Source organism: Lissotriton vulgaris, chromosome 3_1 (genome assembly GCF_964263255.1).
Source record: "Lissotriton vulgaris chromosome 3_1, aLisVul1.2, whole genome shotgun sequence".
NCBI lineage: Eukaryota > Metazoa > Chordata > Amphibia > Caudata > Salamandridae > Lissotriton > Lissotriton vulgaris.
The window spans coordinates 629,027,016-629,052,125 of NC_141689.1; the positions used below are offsets into that span (position 1 = coordinate 629,027,016).

The following is a 25,110-nucleotide window of genomic DNA, read 5'->3' on the forward strand; positions in this document are numbered from 1 at the left end:
CTCCCACACCACCAAAGTCGTAATTAGGCCCTAGGTCTTGTCTTTCGAGCTTCAAGAATATCAACAATACACTTCTACTGTACAGGAAAACAACCTCACTTCCATCATATGCAAAAGCCCAGGCCTAGGGTATCCAAAATGGATACCGCAGGCCTCCATTACTCACGGCACACACACACCATGTATGTATCACAGAAGCTACAAACACCCACCAGCCACAGAATATCATAGGGATATTAGCGCGAGGAGTCATGTAAGCCTTTTACAAGAGTGGAATGGTAGGACTCCATTGTAGCAGCACATGTATAAAGTTGGGGTCATATCTATGGATTCACAAAAGATAATATGCAGCCACCGCCACTTACTGTGATAAACTCACAATTCTGACGTAGTATATTCTCTGTCAATGATGGAATGCATGGTTTGCATCTCCAGGTCACAGGACAGGTCCAGGATCGTACTAATGTCACGGGACAAGCCTAGGCCTCTGCGCACACGCTAAATTAGCATGATGCCAGGGCAAATATCAAAAATCAGGATACTGAATGCATTACGTTGGGTACTCAGGAAAGGGGAACACAACTGTACACCATGTAGGGACATTCCCACCCCAACGATAATTATATGCACACTATTATATCATTTATTTCATTATGATCGCGGCTGCAATACTTGTGAGTGTAAGTTAAGGGCATTATGACCCATTTGAGCGTTCACCTCTCAAGAGTCATGCCCCTTGTCAACAACAGTAATGAACAGCATCGGTGCGCTCGAGCACACACACAAGCCTTTAGACATACACAAACTATAGATGAATACTAAAGTACATTTTTTAAAACTTTTTAATAAAGTAGAAAAGTTGAGTCTGGCCGTCACTGTAAGGGAAATTAAGGCCCCTGTGTGGTTCACACAGATACCTGTCACTTGGAACGCCAGAGCCAGTCATCATCATCCCTTTTCGATCCTCTCTCCCCTAAAGAGCACTAAACTCCTCTCATCACCAGCACAGACATTCCCCCAGAGCCAGTAACATGGAACCAGAATCCCAATCCAAATAAAAGTTCATCATTGTTTTTATTTTTATCTATGAGGCTCGGAGAGTGATATATCAACCTTATTATGGGCAATATAGCTCTCTTGTCGATGCGCGCGAGATAGCTGCTGACTCCAGGCGGCGAGCGCTCTGCTAAGACTCCAGGGCTTGGTCAGTCAACAGATTAATACATTCTGTCAGTTCATCCGTGTGATAATTGAAGCAGCCAGTAAAATTCAATACTGGATAGCACCGGGCTGGAAATGTGATCCTGATCAAACATTTGTCAGTCTTTGTGCGAGATGACAGTTATTTGAATAAGGTAAGCGAATGCAGCGCCGCACTCAATAAGAAGCCTGACAGAAGCTGAAGCAATGTTATACTTCTCTGACAAATGTTAGAGCACTTTAAAATGACAGGACTAAATTACTTTATGTATAACAGGACGTGGACTTAATGTTTTCTGTTTGATAAGTAATGAGAAACTCCCCAGTAAAAGACGGGTGGGAATTGATTTTTTTAACAACAGAACATAGTTAAACATTCCTGAACTTCAATCATTCTATATTATCGAGGAAACGGCTGGAGACAAAATGAAGGACGTTACATTGTGCTACATTAGTTATCACCGATTAACTTTACACCCGAACAGTGCAGGGTATTTACGACTTACTCAAATAGTTAAAGAAACTAAAGGCTTGCTTGCTCTTAATTTGCACGGTGTGCTTTCCGTGCACTGGGCCTCACTTCTCAAGAGAGTTTAGCAAAGATGTATCCATGCTGCAATAAAAACAGTGTACTACGGTAGAGATTCAGCCTGTTTAAATGGACCACGGTATATACTAATTAGCCTGAAGTCCATCGTCCATCATTTAGATAAAAGATCGAGTTGTAAATAACGAAAGAGAGAAATATTGGGGGGGAAACTCGTAATGCAAAAATATCGGGACGCAGAAATATCGCCAAAAAATAATTTTTTCAAGTAAGTAATATCATTGTTAAGAATATTGTTGTTGTAAATATTGTTTTTAATAGTATAGTTGTAAAGAATATCTTTTTTTGATTAATTTAATGTGTTTTAGTTTAAATATCAATTTTGTGTGTCTGTATTACTTGTATAATTGATCTTCATTTCTTTAATACAGTTAGAAATGTTAAGTAATTTCGAATTTTTTATTTAATTGTTAATAGTACTTCATAGTGATCTAGCGGGTTGTTGGGTTTGTAGGGGGATAGGTAGTTGAGTAATAATTAATTATTAATTAATAATGTATCAGTAATTATGTGATGATACACATTATGTGTATTATGTAAGGCTGATTTATTATATTTATATTTTAGGTGCTGTTTGCTATATCTGTAGGGATATAGGGTGGGATGTTAATTAGGTAATAATTAACAATTCATTTATTAGTCAATTATTAATTATGTAAATTGTGTAATATTCATATATTCTAGTTATATGTTTGGTGCGGGCTTAGGGGTTTATAGGGTGGGAAGTTAATTATGTAATAATTAGCAATTAATTAATCATTTGTCATTAAATATTGAATTATTATGTACATTATGTAACATTGATTTATTTTAGTTATATCTTAATTGCGGGTTGCTAGGTTTGTAGGAGTATACGGTGGGAAGTTAAAAATTAATTCAAAAATATAATTATGAATTTATAATACAATTTTGAATTGATTAATAATTATGTAAATTGTGTAATTATTATATATTTGTGTTATAGTTTAGGAGTGGGCTGCTGGGTTTGTAGGGTTCTAGGGTGGGAAGTTAAGTAATAATTCCTTAACAATTAACTTTTAATTGTTAATTATGTAATTGTTTATTGATTATGTAAATTGTGGACATTGTATTATACTTATATATTTTCATTATATTTTAGGTGTGGGTTGCTAAGTTTGAAGGGTTATAGGCTGGAAAGTTAAGTAATAATTAAATCAGCACTTTTTTATTGGAAATTAATTTTTACATTGTTTATGAATTTTGTAAATTTGTCAATTGAATCATGTATTTTGTTTAATTTTCATATATATTTTAAGTTAAGCAATATTTTTCATATTTAGAGTTTTATATATTTTCTAAATTAATAGGGTTATTCAAGTATGTAATGTGTTTGAAGTGAAGTAGTTTGCCTACTGTTGCTTAGGCTGGAGTGGGAATAGTAAATCTTACGCGTCCTAAGTGCAACGCTTTCCCTAATGTTGCACAGAATGGAATGGGAATAGTAACTTTTACCCCTCCAAATTCCGATGCTTTCCTACTGTTGCACAGACTGGAATGGGAATAGTAAATTCAACTCCTCCGAAGTCCAATGCTTTACCTACTGTTGCACAGACTGGAAAGGGGATAGTAAATGTAACCCCTCCGAAGTCCAATGCTTTACCTACTGTTGCACAGACTGGAGTGGTGATACTAAATTTAACCTCTCCGAAGTCCAATGCTTTACCTACTGTTGCACAGACTGGAGTGGGGATAGTAAATCTTACCCCTCAGAAGTCCACCACTTTCCCAACCTATGCACAAACTGGAGTTGGAATAATAAATTTAACCCAGCCAAATTCCAATGCTTTCCCTATGGTTGCACATGAAGGAGTGGGAATAGTAAACTTAACTCCTCTTAAGTCCAACGTTTTCCCTACTACTGAGTTGTTTGGAATGGTAATAATATATTTAAACTCTCCAAAGTCCTACAATTTTGCTACTGTTGCATAAACTGAAGTAGGAATAGTAAATTTAACCCGACCAAAGTTCAACAGTTTCTCTAGTGTTTCACAGACTGGAGTGGGAATAGTAAATGTTACCCCTCCAAAGTCCAACGTTTTCCCTACTGTTGCACAGATAGGAGTGGGAATATTAAATCTTACCCCTCCAAAGTCCAATGCTTTCCTTACTGGTGCACAGACTGGAGTGGGAATATTCTATTTAACCCCTCCAAAGTCCTACAATTTCTTTACCGTTGCATAAACTAGAGTGGGAACAGTAAATTTAACCCTGCCGAAGTCCAATGCTTTCCCTACTGTTGCTTAGACTGTAGTGGGAATAGTAAATTTGACCCCTCTGAAGCTACAGTTGCCCTGTTTGGATTGGTAATAATATATTTAACCCCTCCAAAGTCCTATAATTTCTCTACTGTTGCATAAACTGGAGTGGGATTAGTACATCTATTAATCCCAGACTTCAATTTATTGCCTAATTTTGTTTTAATATATTTTTTTAAACATTTGTTTATAGTTTTAATTTTATAGTATTTATTAATATTTTGTATTGTTTTTAAAATGTTATATTTTTTGTAAATGTGTTTTTGTTTTTTATTTTATCTGTTTGGTAGTTTATTTAAAGTTTTGGACTTGAATTGGTAATATTGTTGACCATATGTCAACAGTTAGCACCATAATGCATATTCACAGGGCTTTAAGTGAACCGGGTCCCTCAGGGTCCCAGTCTTGGTAGTAATTAAAAACAGGCCTTATATTAATGTCCTTAACCCTAGTGGCAAAACAGTGATCAATTTCTGAACAATGAACGTAAAGACTGTTAATGTAATCCATGTCAGTAATTTAGTTCCTGTTTGTACTTATCATATTTTATTTAATTTTTTTTATTTTATTGAAGTTTTGTATAGCGCTAGCTGGACCCGGAAGTATCAGAGCGCTTCACAGCAAATACAGATAAAACAACATCAAGCAGGAAATAGAGTCTGTGCGACAGTAGCTTGAGCGGAATAAGGAACGGTGATCTGCAGTGAATCAACCGGTTCTGGGTTCCGATAGCAAGCGGACTTCCACCGTCACGTATGAGGGTCTCCTTAGGCACCAGAGTGTTCGAGGAAGAAGGCTATGAGTAGCGATTTGAATTGCGGGAAGGAGGCAGTCATTCTGATATGGGGGGGATGGACTTCCAGATCCTGGGGGCATTCCCCGCAAAGGATTTATTTGAGGTTTTTCGTTTCTGTGATTTCAGAGGGATGAGTAAAAGTGTGTTGGAGCTTCTGAGGTTCCTGGACTGACCCGCCCTTTTGAGTTTGGAAGCCAGGTATTCCGATTTGCCCGTATGCAGGGCTTTATGAGTGAGGCAAGCTGTGCGGAAGTTGGCTCGTTGGACATTCGGGAGCCATTTCAGTTCTTTGAGTGCTGGGGAGATGTGGTCAAATTTCTTTGTTCCTGTGACCATTCTTGCTGCTGCGTTGAAGGTGGAGGTGAGAGGGCGCAGGTGCGCCCTGGCAGTTCCCGTCAGCACTGCAATGCCATAGTCTATTCTGGAAAGCACAAGTGCCTGGGTGGCCTGTTTCAGGTCTTTGGTGGGGAGGAAGGGTTTAATTTTGTATAGAAGTTTCAGGTTCAGGAATGCGCTTTTGGTGGTTTTAGAGATGTGATTGTTCATGTCCAGTTTGGAGTCGAGGGTAATTCCTAAGGATTTTGCGTAGTTTGTTGGTGTCAGAGAGACATTGAGAGCATTTAAGGCTTTGAGCCATTCCACTATTTGTGGGTTTTCATCTTTGTTCGATATTAGGAGAACTTCTGTTTTTTCTTCATTCAGTTTGAGGTGGTTGGCTGTGAGCCACTGTTGGACCTCCATGAGTGTCGTATTAAGTCTGTGAATGTCTGCTATCGACGTGGTTTTCAAATAAAGTTGTGTGTCATCTGCGTAGAGGTGGAATGGGATGTTGGAGTTCCTTAGAAGTGAGGTGAGGGGTTCCATGTAGATGTTGAAGAGTTGTGGAGAGAGTACTGACCCTTGGCTGTTGATCTTTATTTTTTGGGTGCGGTTGTTAAGAAAAGAGGAGAACCCTTTTAAGACTGTCTTTTCGATGCCGCTCTCTCTCGGAGGGCATTAAGTAGGAGAGAGTGATCCACAGTGTCGAACGCAGCCGAGAGGTCAAGGAGGTTGAGAAGGCTGCATTGGTTGGAGTCAAGTGACATGTGCAGATCATCTAGGACATTTAGGATAGCGGTTTCAGTGCTGCAGCCCTTCCTGAACCCTGATTGGTGCGGATCCAATAGATTGGAAATCTCCAGATGTTGGGTTAATTGTGTAAGCACACATCTTTCAAGAATTTTGGCTAAGAACGGAAGGTTTGAGACCGGGCGGAAGTTGTTCAGGTCAGTGAGATCAAGGCCAGGTTTTTTTAGAAGAGGTGTGACTTGCCCTAGTTTGAGGCAGTCGGGGATGAAGCCCTCTTTCAAGGAGCTGTTGATGATCTTGGCCCAGATTGGGGCTAGAGTGAGTTTCAGATCCTTTGTCAGTCTCGAGGGCAGTTGATCGAGGGAATGAGATGAGGGTTTGGCGGCAGCGATAAGATTACTTATCAATTCTTCCTTAATCGGCTGGAAGGATGTCCAGCGGATAGACGGTGTTACTGGGGCGTTGAGGTTGGGTGATGGATTTGTGCTGAATGAGCGATCAATTTTGGCGATTTTTTCATTGAAGAAACTAGCAAAGTTTTCGCACATGGTCTTGGATGCTACTAGGTTGGCTGCCTTAGGGATGGAAGTTTGATTCCTGATGATGACGAAGAGTTCTTTGGGGCAGTTTTTGGCGTTATCTAGGGCGGAGCAGAAGAAGGATGACTTTTTGCTTTTGATGTGGGTATAGTAGTTTTTGCGAGCTGTATTGAGTTGGTCCCGATGGAGGGCGGTAGGGTTGGTCCTCCAGGTTCTTTCCAAGGATCTTAAATGTCTTCTTTCCTCATTAATGTCAGTCGAGAACCAAGACCTGGAGGGGATGCTTCTGTGTTTTTTTAGTTTCAAAGGTGCCAGCTGATCCAGGGCGAGCTCGAGGTTGGAATGGTAGAGTGAGGTGAGATCTGAGGTTGAGAGGGACTCTTTCGTGTTCGGGAGGAGTGAGCTGAGACCTTCTTCAAGCTTGTCTCGGGGGATTCTGGAAGTGTTCCTGACCCACTTAGGGGGGGCTTGGGTGGGTGGGAGGGATAGGGCCGGCTGAGTAATATGGAAGAGAATGATGTGGTGGTCTGACCGGTCCACCGGGATGATGTGATCAATCGAGATTACATTTTTGTTCGCAATGATGGCATCCAGGGTCGTTCCTCTGTAGTGCGTTTCCTCTGAGCAGTGTTGGATCAGATCGTTGGCTTGCAGAAGGGAGTTGAGAGATTGAATCAGCGGGTTATTGGATTCGTTCCATCTGAGGTTGAGGTCGCCTAGAATTAGATTGTCGTCGCTGTTAAGAGCTGATTGGGTGATGAGATCCGACAGTTGAGTTCTAAATTTGTTGGAGTTGCCTGGGGGATGGTATAGGAGATGGCATTGACATGAGCTCTGACATTGAGATTTGATGTTGACCGACAGGCATTCAAAGGAACTGTACAGGCCGGAGGGAGCTTCGGAGATGGAGAGGTCATTTTTGTGGATAATTGCAATGCCCCCACCTTTGTGTATGGGTCTGTCTTTACGGATGATTGAGAAACCGGGAGGGACCAGCATGTCCAGAATGGGGAGAGATAGGGTGTTTAGTCATGTTTCAGTGATGAAGGCTACATCCAGGTCATGTGAGAGGATGGCTTCGTCTATTTCCGTTGCATGTTTGACTGCGGACCGGCTGTTGATAAGCATACAGTTCATGGGGGGGGGTCTTCTTTCACTTTTATCTTGTCGGGTTTGGCTCTGGGTATGGAGGAAAGAAACGGTGGAGGTCTCGTGGCTCTGCTGGGGGGGGTTTCTACCTATTCCGGTGATGACTTGTATCGAAGAGGTGAGAGTCGAGTTTGTGAGTGGAGCCTGGGCTGACTGGTTCAAGGGGGGTTCGTACGAGGCGACGAGTGCGCTCACTTCCTGGGGAGAGAGGGAGTTGGTAGTTCTTCTGGGAATGATTGTTTGTGGTTCCGTCAGGCCCTTAGTGAGAGGATGCAGGGAACCTGGGTGTGGGTGAACCTAGATGGTGTTAGGATAGTCATTCCAGGGGGTGGGGGGAGGGATGTGGAGGGGATGGAGGGGAGGGCATCTGGAGATTTCCTAGGGTAGATAGGGTTTCTTTCAGGCCTAGGATCAGGGTCGCGATCTGCACCTCAATAAGGTTGAGGCGATGCGCCATCTCGAAAGAGGGGGAGAGGAGGGGAGGATCTCTGTGGGGGGGAGGATCTTTACGGGGAAGGGGCTGAGTGCTAGTTGTGGTTTGGGAACTGGGGTGAGGGGGGGTGTGGTTCCTTTGGGGATGAGTGGGGGGCTGAGTACTTGAAGTTAGGGAGTGATGGGGGAGGACGGGGGGAGGGGGAAAGGGGGAGCTGGGGAGGGAGAGGATGCAGGTTTGGTAGAGTGGGAGAGCAAAGAAGGTTGGGGACACTGGGGTGGATCTCTAAGGGCGGCGGATTGGTAGCTAGGGGTGTTTTGGGAGCTGGGGAGAGGGGGGTTGGAGGTCCTTTGGGGATGAGTAGAAGGCTGGATAGTGAGAGGTTGGGAGTGTGGGGTGGAGGACGGAAGTTGGGAAGTAGGGGGAGCTGGGGCTGATGGTGACGTCTGATATGTGGAGTGACTAAGTAGAGTAGAGAGGGGCTGTCGGGGTGGCGGGAGCATGCTCTGTGGCTGGGAGTTAGTACGGCGCTAGTGGGTGGGGAGGGGTGATACTGTGGGGGTAATGGATAGTAGCCATTTTGAGAGAGGGGAAAAGAGAGTCGAAGAACTCTAGATTCTCGTCTTTCGCCTGAATTAGAATGGTGCCATTCACATAGATGGTGATGGAGATGTCTCCGGTCAGAGATTGATGGATCAGAGGGGCGATGGTAAGTTTGCGATTATGTTGGGTGAAGGTGGTTTTGGAGACGGGGAGGGATGAGTAGAAGGTGGTTACCCAAACGTCAGGTCTGTTGGTGTGGAAAATGAGGTCCATTTTCCTCTGTCCTCTGGTTGTGCAGTGGTAAGTGTCAACAACTAGTGTTTCGGGGTGTAGCCTAATTATATTCTTTTTGAAGCATTTTTTAGCTTTGAAGGAGAGGTTGCGTGGGAATGTTATAGCGAAGGTGTTCTGCCCTTGGGGAGAGAGGTGATTAGAGGAAGGGCAGAGATGCGTGTCTGGTTGTGCGGACGGTGGCATCTTAGCTGGGCTGAGGGGGAGGCGAAACCTCCGGGGTAAGAGAGGGATAGGATCGGTGTAGAGGTGGAAGCGTGGTAGAGGTAGCGGAGATGCGCCGGGGGAATAGTGTCACAGGGATGGTTGCGCGGGGTGTGGTCGGAGTACATGAGGGGGGTAGGCAGTGTTGGTTATTTTCAGGAATTAGAATTTTTGTGTTTTATTTTCGTGTAGCACATTACTCTTGTACAGTGCGTACTTTGAACTGAAATGCCTCCAGGTACACAGAAGAACACTGGTTACGTAATCTGGTTACACATTTGATTCTGTGCAAACTAGAGTGAAAGAAGTACAAAGTTGTCAAAGTATTGACAAGGCGAAAGTAAAAGAAGAAGCACTGATAAAAGGTAAGTGGGTGTGCTGTGTATTGGGGCTAGTGAAGTAAAGAAGTGCATTCTGAAGAGTGGAAAGAGGGTGCTAAAAAAGAAAGAGATGAGCTGTAAAATAAAAATTTCAGAATTAAAATACTTTCAATATTAATTATTGACAACAAAATGTTTAGATTATTTGCACCATCACTTATCACTCCTAATATACTATATAGATTTGTAACCCATTACTCAGTAAACATTCAGTGGTGTAAAGCAAAATAATGCCCCCTCCCCATAGCATAATGTAATTAGGGACCCCAAGTCTCCCCTATCTCACAAATATTAATTGGCCATAGACTGAATGCGGCCCCCCTGAAGGGTTGCCCTCCACCCGAGCAACAGGAGTATTTGTTACGCCCCTGTAAACATTAGTGTTTGTTTAAATTTGCCCTCAAAATCAGGGGAGGGTGTAAGATAACCAAGTAATTGAGAATAGGAAAGAGTTGTACACCCTTCTCAGAATATCATGCAATGATTTGGTCGCTAGGGGTGCCAAATGATTGTTTCTCTAATGGAAACTGCTAGAGAAGAGATCCTTTAGTTTCCGTAGTAAGTGACCACATCATGTCACTCACGTTTGGCACTCTACATAGAAAAGAACACCTGGCAGTAGCGATATCAGAGGAGGCGCTGCAGACAGATTTTGGGAAGAGGCAGGAGATGATGGTGCAAGTTAAAACAATTAAATAAAAGGACACTTTTTTTTACTGCATAACCAATTTCAGATCTAACTGCACATTCACGAACTGCAGTGAGAGGATGTAAAATGCTTCCAGTAGTCCAATGTGTCAATGCCTGAAAGGCACTTACCCTCAAAGCCAAAGAATGAGGACGGCGACCCAAAACACCTTTTCTGTATGTTGATATGCGGTCTTGCCACACAGTTAAAATGTTTGAAACAAGACCTAATTATGAACAAGGCAGCATTTTGTTAGCCATACAGAGTAATTCTGTCATTTTGTCCTGTTGTGTATGAATTTAGGACCCTAGTGTAATTTTCCTGATTCATGCCCATATATAGGTATAAATCACCCTATCCTTATATAGGCATAGAAATCATAACCATATTTAGACTTAGCATATGCAGCCCGAATACGGCATGGCTACTTCCACTAGTTCCGAGAATCCACAATGATTTCTTGGAAAAACCCGCCTTCAGCAGTCAGGGACTTCCCCTTGCTTGAATATTGATTTATCCAAGAACTCAAGGAATTTTCAAAGAACTGAGTCTATGATGACGTTATTATGTCCAACCTTATGTCAAACCCGGCACCTTCAAGGTATAAATATGCCCACATTTGCCCAGGAAAACACATGGTGGTTTGGAGCAGTTCGACTATCTACTTGCCCGACGCCCTACTAAAGCAAGTGCCGAAGGAAGCCGACCCTCCAACTGACGCACTGAGAGCGACGCTGTCTTTTCTCCTGCAGAGAAATCCAGCTCCAGTGTTTCCAGGCTACCCTTGCAGGTTGCTGGGAAATCGAGTCCTGAGAGAGAGATACAAGACCTCCTTCATTCTAAACTAAGGTACGGAGTTGATTAGACCCATAGAGAATTCTTGGAATAGATTCTTGGCAAAAAGAATACTAAACTTAAGCTACACCTCACTTACTTCTTCCCTCGTACTAGACCTAGGTTCGGTACACGGGGTAGGCGTATTTTAGAAACACCAGTTGAGTACTTTTAGTCATTATTTATTAATGTACGTATTCTATGTTATTTTATATGGCTTAGAAACCATACCATGCTTTTACAGTATTATTTTATAATACTCTTCGAACTGTACGCATTATACTTTGCAACCAGTATTACGATTGTAGCACTTCATTTCCTCTGCCTGAGATCGAAGATTGGTCAATAAATACTTTTTATTGAAAACGCCAGTCTCTCTATTTCTCTGCAACTCTGGTGAAACGAAGCATCTACGATTGACTGAGTGAAATAGTTGTCTATTGTTTCCGCGACTCTATAGATACGTTTCTTATCCTGGGGAAACAAAGTTGTCATGTTTATGCGGTTGTCAGAAACTAATCCCTTCTTGTGAATTCGAGAAAGTTTCTAGTGACCTCTGAGCTAGCTGGCACTCACAATTAAGTCTAACATATTCGATAGAGACCTAGTCAACCTCACTCCTACGTCTAAACTATAGTATATGTTATTCCAATGCGCAGAGCCTATTGGGAATATAGGAACTATACTACATGGCGCCCAACGTTTGGTAAGACGATAATTTAACGCTAGATACTAGAGTAACTCAGTCGTGCTTTTCACACAGACCCCTTTTTTCCGTAAAAACTCCAATAGATGTCTGGAGTGGGTGAAAGGATAATATCCGCCAAAACTGAGTAGGACGAAAAATCCTATCTATTCGTTTTTGGTTTGTTCAACGTTGAAGGATACAGTGTTCCAAAAATATTGTGCACCTTATCTTTGTTTTCTTGAAACTTGCTCTGCAAACTTTCCATCACCAAAATGTCAGAGAGTGACGATGAAAGGGAGAGAGCTGCAGCAGCAGCTCAGGCAGACTTAGTCGACACAAGTCTCCAACAATATAACCCGGATGCTATACTCATCCCGGTAAATATAAGGAAAAAAATCACTATAAACTTATAGAAAATGGAGAATCATCGAGAGGTGGCAAAGTAATATTTGTTATAGATGCACATGAATATCGGCAGCCAGAGATTCTATTAATGGATTCTGTTTCCTGCAGCAAATTCAGTGACGCACAAGTTCCACTACTACAAAGTAGAGGAACCTCCAGCGGAATACGTTCCTTTCGAGGACGTTGACATTCCACTAACTTACCAAGAGCATCAGCTATGGTTTAAAGGTGCCCTAAAACATCAAAATCACATTATCTTACTCTAGAATGCTGCTAGAAATACCATCAGACAGCTCTAGGGGAAAGATGTTTCGAGCCATGCTAGAAGGTGCCGGTCTTCCATCTGACGGCTTTCTTTTCAAGTTCGGGGACCAGAAATTTAAAAAAAAAGTAAAATTAAAAATGCTTCAATCACTGGCCAGAAGTTGGACTACAATTAGGAAACGTATAGGGCTTGGTTATATTTCCAACTTAGCTCCTATGTGGGATTCGCCGGGCACTCCATCTTGTCTTAAAGACAAATTGGCGTGCCCACTAAAGGATGCCGAAATCTTGAAATGGGGAGACTTGTTGGCAGGAGGCTCATTGGCATCTTGGGAGGAGTTGCGGGAACGAGTTGGGCCTAGATTTTCGAGCTTTAAATTCATGCAACTGACTAGCTGGGCTCAGGCACTAAATAGGAAGGGGGTCCCCATGGGCAAATTTAGCAACCTGGAAAAACTATTGGTGACAAGGCCTGGGGGAGGTAAGGAGGTCTCTTGCTGGTACTTGGCGATCTTGGAAGAGATAGATAGAGACTTTAAACTCCCAGAAGAGTTATGGGGAAGGGAGGTGGGTGCCCAATGTGAGCAGAAGTGGATGGACTCTTTCAGCCTTTCACATAAGATCGTAAAACCAACATGGTTGAGGTGAAACCATCTGTTTACATTACATCAAGCATATCTCTCTCCCCAAAAGCAAGCAAAATTTCAGCCGGGAAAGAAATGCAACAAATGTGACCTGCCCGAAGCTTCGGATGTGCACATGTTCAAAGACTGTCCCGCCATCAGGCTCTTTTGGGAGGAAGTGAAGGATGCCCTGTGCTCTATTCTTAACATCAAACTGAGCATTACTCTTCCCCTGATCATCTTTGGAACTGACGAAAACATCTCTGGGCATGCCAGACCCTTTCTCTTCTACACACTTTGATGGAGCTTTGCAGGTCACCCCGTTCGGTGTAGGTTTCCTTCTTCCGCCAACAAGATACTTGTGTTTGGATCCGAGCTCTAAATTTCGATCTGGGGGCCTAGACATATTGGCACACAGTGGTGTTTGGTGGTCTCTTGCACGGGGGTAATGGCAAATGAGGATGAAAAAAGACTCATGTGATTCATACACTGAGTCATCAGCGTGATGGCGTTCACGTTGCAGGGAATTCATTGGCCGATGAAGCCGCAAAGGCAGCTGTGCAAACGACTTCCTTAGTTGCAATCACTCGTTCAAAAACGAAAATAGACAGCGAAATAATGTAGGCTGTCACCGCTTCAGTAAAAGACAGTGGTAGAACACTCCTGAAAGGCTTTCCAGTAAAGTACTCATATATAACTGATGCAAATAATGTTCCTTTTGCTCGAATCCCTGGAGTGGGGGATAGGGCAATTCCAAACATGGAACATAGGTTAGGACTAATATTAGCAGCACATGAAGGGCTGGCCTCTGCACACGCAGGAGTTTCCGACACAGTATCATTATTGAAACAGAGATATTGGTGGCCGCGCATGAAGAAACAAACTAGAAACTGTGTTCTAGAATGTGAAATCTGCCAAAAAATAAAAGTTTCAACAGTGAAACGACCTGCACAAATGCCCCTTCTGATTTCAGATAAACCATTAGCATGTGTTTACATGGACCACTGTGGTCCCTTACAAAGGGGTGACAACTATAAATATATCATGCTCGCAGTGGATTCCTGCACAAGATTCATTTTGATGTGGCCCCAGAGCTCGGCTGACACTCGAACTGTTATAAAAGATTTGCGAGTCTTTATCGGCACATAGGCAATCGGCACGCTACATTCTGACCAGGGTTCTGCGTTTAGCTCTTGTGGCTTACAAGGAAGCCATGGCTAGCTTGGGCGTCGCATTGCGGCACTGAAGTCCATTCCATCCTGAGGGAAATGCGGTAGTGGAAAAAAAAAACGTGAGATATAGCAATCTATAATAGCTAGGGTATTAGGTTCGGGTGATGGGTGGGTCAAACATCTAATAAGTGTCCAACGTAGTCTTAACAATCTGCCAAGAAATGCCCTGGGTGGAATCACTCCATATGAATTACTGTTTGGTACTAGAATGATTATAGAAGACCTCGATTGTCAAACATCAGTGGTAGAACAAAAACCCTTTAATATCAAATCTCGTTTGGCTGTTTTACAGGACTTAAATGAAACAAGAAGTCGGAGTAACACAACGCAAAAGCCAACAACCACTGAAGAAAAACCACCTGTCCCAGCAAGACCTGTCTGAATTTCAAAGATTGGGGATCTAGTAAGGGAAAAGATCGCGGTGAAGAAGGAGATTGGGCCTTCTTATAGAAAAGCAGTACCTGTCTTAGCAATCCACGGAACAAGATCAGTGTTACTACCGCCCCTTGCTGGTAAAAGGGAGAACAGAGTTTTGTCCATCTACCTTGTCAAACCACATCATGTGACCGATAATAAGTAGTAGGCCCAGTGGACTGCCAAGATGTAGCAGATGACCTAATCTTGCTACAATCCAAAATGTTCAAACTGATAGACTTATCACCTTTGATAAACCTGCAGTAAGAAGAGAAGGACTATGCAACAATAACATGGAACTTGTACCTCTTGAGACCCAAATAACAGTTCGTCAAGAAACTCCTGTCTACAATGATGTAGCCTCTGACTATGCAAATATGACAATGGAAGAAGCAGCTCCAACGATTCCAAAGAATCCTGATGCAATTCTAACAATTGACAGAACTGCCTCTGGCTATTTCATCAACTTTGATAAATTTTCAGAGGAGCCCAGTGAACCTGAAACAACGCCAGCAAATACAACTTTCAAAGAAAAAACAGAACTCTTTCATCAACTTGAAAAAACATATCTGATTTCACCATGGAGTGAATTTTGGATTGTGTTAGGTATACTTTTTCTCCTGCTTTTGCTTATTCTTGTTTTTAGTTTGGGAAAGATGATAGATGGAAAATATAATACAATGGACACAGCAAGTAAGAACATCAACTTGCTCCTGAAACCTCACAAATCATCTCATCGTGAACGAAGAGACCTGTCATCAGTGAATATCACAGCCGTTCCTATACCTGGTGGTATAGCATGGGACACAACTGATTATGACATTTATGGCCCGGTGGAACTGTTGAAGATTCCACACCAGTTTAAGGTTTCTTTGAGTGACTTTGTCTCACCCAGCACATTTTCTGATGATTGAGACTTTGAAACTGTTAATAATATGATGACAGAGTTAGAAATGTCAGCTAAATTTACAAAACATGAATACTTAGATGGTTCATGAGATTATGAACAAATGTATTGTTTTAATCATTATGGTCACAATTATTTGCATAAATCTGCAAACCCTAGAAATGTTTTTACTTACAATCAATTGGAACATTGTCCAACGCCGCCAAAGGGCAGCTCGAAAACATTTAATGAAAAGTTTCAATAATTCTCAGGTTTTAATGTCACAAATCCAGAAGCGTTTTATTTAAAAAATGTGAATAAGACAGGAATGAAAAACATGTTAACCAATACTAAACAAATTTATTCTGCGAACATTTATGCTCAGCTGTCTACATTAGGTTTTAACTTTTGTAAAGACAACATTGAGACAAAAACTGTCTGGGGCACAAAAGACTGACAGGTGCAAGGTTTAGAAGCCTTATTTAGAGCCTGCATTATCCCAGAACAATTAATGTTTTTAAATGACACTGATCAACAAACATCATGTCTTTACTTAGCTAAGATAAAGGATTTAAACAAACCGCCCATAACTAAGCCCACACCTGACAGTAATAGCACTGCAGGTGAGGAGGTAGACGTAAAACAGATTTGACAACACAACCGAACTAAACCTGAATGGTTAATCTGGCCCAAAGACACGAATAACTGTCAAGATAGATTCCTGAACAAAACTCAAGGGTTCACAGTGAATAGGCCAGATCCAAGATATTCCCAGAAACAACATCCAGCGATAGTAACAACTTATAGTGTAGGAAAGCTATGCTTTGAGTGGCTACAGAAATCCACACTTCCAGAAATTAAACAACACTTAACTTTACTTAAAGAAGGCGTTGATTTACGAGATTTCTTACTTGGACCTCGTAAGCCACGTCAAAAACGTTTCATATACGCCGGTATATACTCTGCTTACAATGAAGCATGGAAAATCACACAAATGGAAACTGCAGAAAAAATACGAGAAATTGATCGTATTCATTTGGAGAAAGCTCTCTCTGTAGTGGACAATGGGTTAACAACTCTGTCCTCCAGAATTTATTCTTTGGACAGCATTGTATCCTCTGCCATTGACATAATAGAGCAGGACTTGCTAATGTTACAACATGGCCAGTCTCAATTACGTTCTATAATGCTGCTAGGCTGGACGTTACAAAATCTACGTTCAGGCTATGTGCCATGGCGTCTAATCAATACCACGTCATTGTTTACTGTATTTAACGTTACAGATAAACAAATCTCTTTGGCACAAAGAGGAGCAGACTATACGGTGCTAAGCATTGAAAAACTGGAAAGATTACCATAAACTGTTTCCGAGAAACCAGTCGTAGAATGGATAATACATGGCACCATCACGATACCAGTGACGCTTTTCCAGTTTCAGTATTGCTTAAGACACATACCAGCGGGCCTGTATGAAAGGTTGGGTAAAGAATACATCAAGTCTACCTGGAATTTACCATACACACACAAAAATTGGAGTGGGGAAAAGGAGGTATTTCTTAGTGGTAAAAATTGTAAGGACTCACTAAGCGGTACACTTTTGTGTCAAGGTATTAATTTACAACGAGCCTGCGAAGGTTCTTCAAATAACCTCTCTTGCCACCTGCATGGTTCACCAGCAGCGATGATAGAACCAATTTTCATGCAGCTTTCCAATGGCAGCTACGTTATGTTCAATGATCACAGCTGTTGTGGCATGTTGCCAGGAAAAGCGTATCTAGTTAGTGTGTCAGCCAGGGTCACTTGTTGAATGCAAGTATTGTTTCCAAAAAGCAAGACAGACAGGGAGTCAGCGTTATGGCCTTCACTGAATATCTCTTCTATACGAATTGATACTTTAAGCAGAATGAAAGCCATTTTTTTTACAAAAAACGGCGCCACTGACCTCGTCTAGAGAAACGTATGATCTGCAAGTTGCAAGGACTTCTGCAGAGATACATGCATTATTATCAACAAACTGCCAGGTACATTTCGCAGAAATGTTAGGTCAAATCTTAAACATGTCTGATACCAGCAGCATCACACATGTATTTAAGACTATTTTTTTGAGACTGTTAGCACAGTTTGAAGTAGTCCTAGGCATTTTTCCACTTTTCGTGCACTCTGTGTTCGGCGGCCTGCCTCTCATTTTGGGACTCGAAGCAGGAATTCTATTTTTATTTTTTCTGCTCCGATATGGCAAGTCCAGTCACCAACAATACCCAGACTACCATGGAACAAGCCCTCCTAGCCATGCGGTATCATGACAGGATTACACATTATACAGTCCCAATATTACATCATAAGACATTACAGCTAGTATTTCTACATGCCTCAAGAAAGATGATTCTAGTTTGTCATTAGATATTAGGAGTACCATTTTTAAATGCAAAATGAACAAGTAGATATTGAATAAACTGTGTCTACATGAAACCAGAAAGAAGCAATCTAAACAGAGAAGAATCCACTCTATTAGGAAATGTTTTCTAATCAGAGAAGTTTTCTGGCCCTAATATTTCCTTGGATAATGAATCATTTGCACAGTAGCAGCAAATCCATTACGTTTGGTAGCTTTCTCCACTGTCACGATTTATAACTTCCTTTCTTCAGGGGATTTAATCCTCAGGGACAAATCAATTATTCACCATCCACTAAGCGCTGTCCTGTTCATATGTTTGTGGAAAACATGAGTTTTGCTGATTATGGACAATCACTGCTTATGCCATTATAATTTACTGGTTTGATAACTCTTAAGGAGGGTTGAAGACGCCATGAGTAGACAAGGTTTACACATCAGAACAGACATACCATTACATGAACTTACATACTAAAGGCCAGAGTTAGAGGGAGTATTAATATGGGGTTGGCTGTTAAGATGATGTAGTGGAATACGTTTGGGGATTACTTTCATTATAGAAAAATAGTTAATGTAGTAGTAAGACATTGTAGCGGTAGGTGACGGCAGAGGTGGTTGAGGTCGAAGCACAAGACTTCACAGGGCCACACTGCCTTTAAAGATCTCATTTCTCCTGCATTGCTGTATAAAAGTGTCATCAATCATTCAGAAGAACATGGTGATTCCACTCATTGGGCAAAAACCTTTGATTCATTCTTATTTTAACAGACTTTCCTTGGCATTTTGAGAGGTTCATATCTATATCTATGACCAAATTCATCAACTGCTTCAGATAGAGGAATGTGGAATTCTGAGTGACTCTGCATAAGCAATATTTGCACTCAGTTAATCAAACATGCTTTAGATAACAACATTAATAACATTTCAGATTCAGAAGCATGTGTATTAAAATCTATATATCTTCCAAAAAATGGAATACGTCTGTGCTACCACCAAGAATATGTGAAAGTATACTTTTATCCCATCCAGACATTACCTGTAGACAGCTTGGATAAGATGCTTCAAACCACTTCTGAGAGGTCGAGAAAAAGTCTACTCCATTTGGTATGCAAGTCTGGAAAAGTGAAAGAATATAGAGCAGGCTATGTGTACATCCATGAGTATCCCTAGTAAGGTTCAGAAGGGTTTTGCAAACATGTGGCTGTGCCTAAGTATTGAATAAAGCAGAGAGGTGTAAGAAAGACAGAGTCACATTTGCAGATATTTAGCACCATCTGGGTTGCTGAGTAAAAGGCTACTCAGATTGTTGTACTTGGTTAGTGGAATGTGACTTTGACGTCTGGCCTATGCTGGAAGTGTTGAGTTGGTACAACGGTAACACAGCAAGCTTGCGGCTATGCTTACACATGGAGCATGGCAGAGAAACGACAGACAGAGCTTGGCTTGTGGATACTCAACATCACAGGCTAATCCGACCTGAGCATAATCTAGTCATCTATTTTGTAACGATCAGGACTTTACCACCCACCTGAAAATCAAAGTAGTCATGAATTAGCCTTATAATTACAGGGGGCTAGTTTCTGAACACTGTTCCCTGTACGAAGAAGGAAGTGCAACAAATCCAAATTTGTTTGAATGAAGGGAAGACCAGAAGTGGAGTAAGTCTAGAATGAAGGATTATTATTTCAGTGTATTGCCATAGTTTTATCTGAAGAAAGTAGGGCTCACATCTAGGGTGGCCCGGTGGGCAATGTACAGAGCCTTGAATTAGATGACCATAGACAGTCAGGTAGAAATCTTGCATGCTTTAACTCTGAGAGAAAAACCTATACGTGGGAAGATGTGGGATAGACATTGCATGGTGTAGATTGCACCTATGATCAACTGATTTTCTAGTGGGGAAAGCAACTAGTAGGCATCCGTAATCATTGCCATGTGCCTCACTTCCCTCAAAGTTATTGGTTGACGACAGGGTTCTGGAGGCCAGATGGCAGTAGGGTGGTACTTGTCCAGTTTCAACGAGACAGAACCTCAATTTATGATGAGTTGAGCTTGGCATGGTTGAGCATGGTCTGTTTGGAACTTTGGCCTATGGAACAGGTGCTGAGCTTCAGCATGATTTGGGTGTCATCTGCATAGCTGTGGTAAGGTTGAATGATTTGATGAGTTTGGGTACAGGGTTGATGTGTGTGTTGAAGAAAAAAAGGGGAGAAGAATCGGTGAAGCCTTGAGCTGTACTAGTGAAAAGGTTGAAAAGAGCCAAGGAACATTCAGGAGTGAGACAATTCTGGATCATCCAGTAATACCAAGATTGTTCCGTCTCTGAACTAGTATAGAGTGATGTACAGTGTTAAAGGCAATAGAGATGTTCAGTAAGTATTAGGCTGACTCAATGTGTTATTATGCTCATTGCAGATACTTTTTCTGAACGGGGGAATCCTCTTCAGTGATCCAAGAGAAGGAGGCTTTCCTAAAGGAAAGCAGAGATCTGGGTGAAGTCTGGTTATTCAGTGATTCAAAATTGCCCCGTAAAGGTCAGTAGGACATTTAGTGCAAGCTGGACTGGTCTGTCATATCAAAGCCTGGCTTTTTAGGACCGTCTTTACATATCACAAGGAAAGGTCTTCAGTTTTTGGCAACTAGGAATTCATTGATTACTTTGCCTGAAGATGGTAGTGGTGGTGAGGTGGATATTCATAAATATGTGCAGAGGCCATGGCTCTGCTGGAGTGCATGCAATGTCGTTGGCCTGAATGAGTTTCTTGAAATGGAGAGCTGCTTGAAAGAAGATAGCATAGGTTGCAGGATAGAGTGCACCTTCTTGAGTGATGGGGGCTGGGGGTGAAGCCTGCTGCTGAACTTAACCCTAATAAGATACAGATCTTTCCCCATCTGCAAAATGTTAAATGGATGTGAATGGTCCTCTTGGCCCTCATTTCTGGGAATCATCTGGTAGCTACCCGTCACAGGCAGTCCGATATGCGCCAAGACACCCTCGGGTAGTTGTGCGCAATAAAAATCTCAAAAACATAAACATAAACTATCTGCCTCCAAATGAGTTAACCCGGACACTATATAGCTTCATTAGAAAAAACATATTTCAGCACTTACAACATCATGCCGCTTTCATTTGAGGCAGTTGTGGAGACTCTTTCCTTTTCCCTCACTCTATATCACAGGTGTAGTCACTAATGCTTATCTACGATGAAGACTGGAATTCAGTTTATTTGGGACAACAATGTGTTGAATCCGTTATTCCCAACTACATTTGCTGCCAGTCAATGAGTAGAATCAGTTTAAAGTGTCCTGTTCAATGCAAAAAGTATGCTAAGTCCTAGCTCCTTTCTTGAAAGATAAATTCAAGAAATGCTCACCCATGCATCAGCTTACATCATCTCCCACTCTCTTCTAAAATGTAAGCTACAAAGGCAGGTTGGCATATCTTTTCAGGTCTTGGACTCTTTCCCCTGGAAACTCTCTCTCTTTTCACATCAGTTTCTGAATCAGAACTGTTAAATTACGTAAACAACTGCAAACCTGGCTCGAACATTTAGTTACTCTTCTTTACAGTATTCTACTCTTCAGTCCTGTAATTACAGCTCCAAAATACTCTACTTACAAGTGATAATGTGTTTCACGATAAATAAATACTCACTCGAAATGTAATTTTCAAGTTACGAAGTGTAGGAGATGTGGTTTGCTAGTACACCTGCTAGTGCATCCTAGAGGTGTTGAGTTGCCAGAGGTACTTCATTCTCGACTTTGCGGAATGAGCGATACATTTTAGAAGTTCCTTAGAAGGACATGCTACTTCAGAGATGCTGCAGGAGTAAGGATGTCTACTTGCCTACTTTAAGGCAGGATGTTATGTTATGGAGTGTTCGTAGCTCTGAGTCGAACCAACAGGTCTGTCGTCACTGTTGCAAGCATGAGGAAGCCTTGAGGCAGATCAAATTTTCGAAGGTGACAGGCACTGGTGGAACGGATGTACGTCTGTTATGGGGTTCAGTGGTAATGCATCCACCAGCTGCAACTTAAAAGTGGTGCAATTTAATTATTTCCAAAATCTGAAGAAGGTCTTTTTAATCATTTCTGGTGGTATGTTAGGAGCACTGGGCAATATTATTTCAGACTGAAAGACACTGTTGTCACTTAAGTTGATGGACTTATTTCTGATTTGCTGTTAAGGGGATGGTCAAGGTGATGCAAATATTCTAAAATTTATCTCCAGTAACATTAAAAATGATTTCAATAAAAAATTATTGAAACATAAAAACTATACAGTGCTTTTGCACTGATGAGCAAATTCACTCTCTAATGTGAACCTTTTATCAAAATATAGCCCTAGGGACATACCAGAAGGCCTAGCCAAAACCAGGAAATGATTAAGCTACTAAAAAGGCTGTACTGTGGTAAACTTCCCTTTCACAGAAGCACATAAAGGTTAAACAAAAAAAGCAGCATATGTCCTCTGTCGTGGTCACAAGCTCAAGGGTTCACCCCAGATCAGATATGATGTCTCGCAATAATAATTAATGACACTTCCTATCAAGAGCTTCATGGGTAGGAATTAGTAATTTATTAGTCTGATATCCGCAGTCTGGATTTAGACACTAAACAATATCTACTTGTCACATACATTGTTGCCAATCCTTTAGTTCCCCCGATATCTTACTCTGGCTAAAACAGGTTCACCATCAGGGGGTCAGACGCAGCCTGGCACATCTATCCAGTTCTTTTTAAGATATCATATTTTAAAAATCAAGAACATTATAACAATTTGAAACAAATAAGTACTTTACCAAGAACTTCGGTGAGTACATCTAATTCCAATTACTGGGAAAACAGTTATGCTCAGAGATTAGAAGGGTCATTTTCAAACACATTCTGAAAATAACATTGGTAACAATTATAACATCTAATGATGAAAATGCTTACTTGAGTGGTTTATTAAAATTCCTGCTATGCGACAGTCATGATGCAGCAATGTTTCCAAAAGCAAAGCCTGATTACAATACGGCTGGGATAGGAAGAGTTTTAGTTGACCCAGAGTCGTCATTTCCCCTGCTGATGGAGTTCTTTCGGAATGTAAGATAAAGAAAGAATAATTTAGTTAATTTATCTATGAAATGAATAGCTTAAAAGTGCAGATGTAATGCTAAATCCTTTAAATGTCAATTCATCCCAGATTACTCACAAAGTGCGTTCATGCTTGCTCACTTTAAGGCTGTTCAGGGAAGGAATTACATTTAATCTTAGCTAGCTAAAAGCAAATTAACAATTTGGTCGACTGCCAACTAAGCGATTGATACAAAGTTACCTCGATTATCTCGGTCTGGAAGCATCTATGTTTTTGAAGTGTGAATATATTTGCAGTAGACATGTTTTTTTTCAATATTGAATTCAATTATTCGGTTATTCAAAATAGTTCAAACCAGGCACAACATAGGACTAATTCACTTGCAGAGCGAAAAACAGAACAAATGGTTATATGTATAACATTGCATAGGCACATTTAACTAAGCAGTTTAGTGACAAATATCAAAAAGGAGCACAGGTAGGTATGCTAAACTATCTAGTTATTGACGACAGATTTACAAGGTATCTGCAACCTCAATCGTTATTGGATTCATAACAATCTCTCTATCACTGTTTTCAGAAATGCAACATAAACCTGGATGTAATACAGTGAATCGGTAATAGCATTACAACTTGGAGTTACCTTCAGATTTACGTCCCTTTTACAAGCAAAATGGGCACACAGATTTCTGATTCCCGGCGCTGTGATGAATTCGCACTTGACAGCGGTATTTTCACACAAACATTTTGTTTGATATTACTTGCCAATATTTATTTAAGAGGAAACCAATAATGCTGAATGTTGCTGCTAAGGAAGAGGTAAAATGTGTAGTATCCATTATTCACATTCCTAACTGTAAAACTCAGAATCAGGAGGTAAACACTGTACCAAGGAAATAACGACCACTGCTGGATCAGTATTGCCCAAGGTATTTTACTGCACCAAAATAGCATGGGCGTAATCATGACGGCCTTGGAGTGTTGTGGAATAACGTGGCCAGATACCCGAGTTGTTAACGTTATTGTATATTTTCAGCATCTGTTTCTACCAGCCTTTAGCTGGCAGATACCACTTGCAAGAAGTAATAGGGTACGGCTGCAGCGCGAATAAGCTAAAGCCATACATTATTTCCACTAACAACAGAATCAATTTAAGCGAGAGTTTCACAGGTTCATAGTGTGAATGCACAGTCCATCAAACATAGCATCAAATACCTAATGGCAATCATCACACCAGGTCCAACTCTTTCTTGCACAACCCTATCCAAGGTGAGCCCGTATGCTGGTTCAGCTAACAACCGCCCTATAAAACTAGTATTAGCAAAGCCAATACGTCTGGTGTTGGCTGCCAGTCTTTTGGCAATTCTGGTTTGTTTTGTCATGGCTTTTGAAAAACTTTATTGTTTGAGAAGCTGCCAGGACTACATTGAATCAAAAAAACAAAAAAAGAATGGTTAATGGCAAGAGTGTTTTTACTGATCTCAAAAAAGAACACATAACCATGGTACATCTGGTACTGAAGGAAACTACCTTGTGTTTGGATGTGCTCCTTGTGAAACAGCTTTAGATAAGTGAAGGTTTGCCTGCAAGGGATTTTGTTTATCTATTGATTTCAGAAATACTATCTTAAATACAATTCTCAAGGTTCCACCCTAATTAGGGGTGAACAGTTGATTAGTCAAGCAGTGAATGAATAGTTCTACTTTGCAGATAACTGTCTTAAAAACACAGGGTGTAACACACGGGGCGGAAACCTACTTCAAAACAAACGTATATTTAATATATGATCAAGTTACAGATTAGGGAAATGAAAAGATAAGAATCAACCAAACATAGTTCATTAGGTAACATAAATCAACCTACAAAAACCCTGTGTAGACACCTTTTCGGTAAATTAATGAAAGGAAATAATCAGATATATATCGATGAAAAAAGTTCCTTCAACACAACAAATGTACATAGAAAAAGATGCTGCAGTCAACGTTTCGGTCTGTGATGGCAATGAGACCGTCAGACCATCTTCAGGACGAAAGGTTGATGAATATCCTTCGAGAGAATTATAATTGCGACTTTCTTCTGATAACACAGGAAAACAAGATTAAGTTCCTTCAGGTTCAGG

At 41.2% G+C, this 25,110-nt stretch overlaps 1 protein-coding gene across 1 annotated transcript in view; it reads right to left on the reverse strand.

Moving 5' to 3' along the window:
* The window catches only part of KIAA0825 (KIAA0825 ortholog), a 2,177,598-nt gene that overhangs the window by 972,705 nt on the left and 1,179,783 nt on the right, over positions 1-25,110 (reverse strand). Inside the window, exon 13 of the mRNA XM_086960919.1 lies at positions 22,851-22,990. Within this exon, the coding sequence (XP_086817045.1) occupies positions 22,851-22,990 (140 nt within the window). The remainder of the gene's footprint in view (positions 1-22,850; positions 22,991-25,110) is intronic.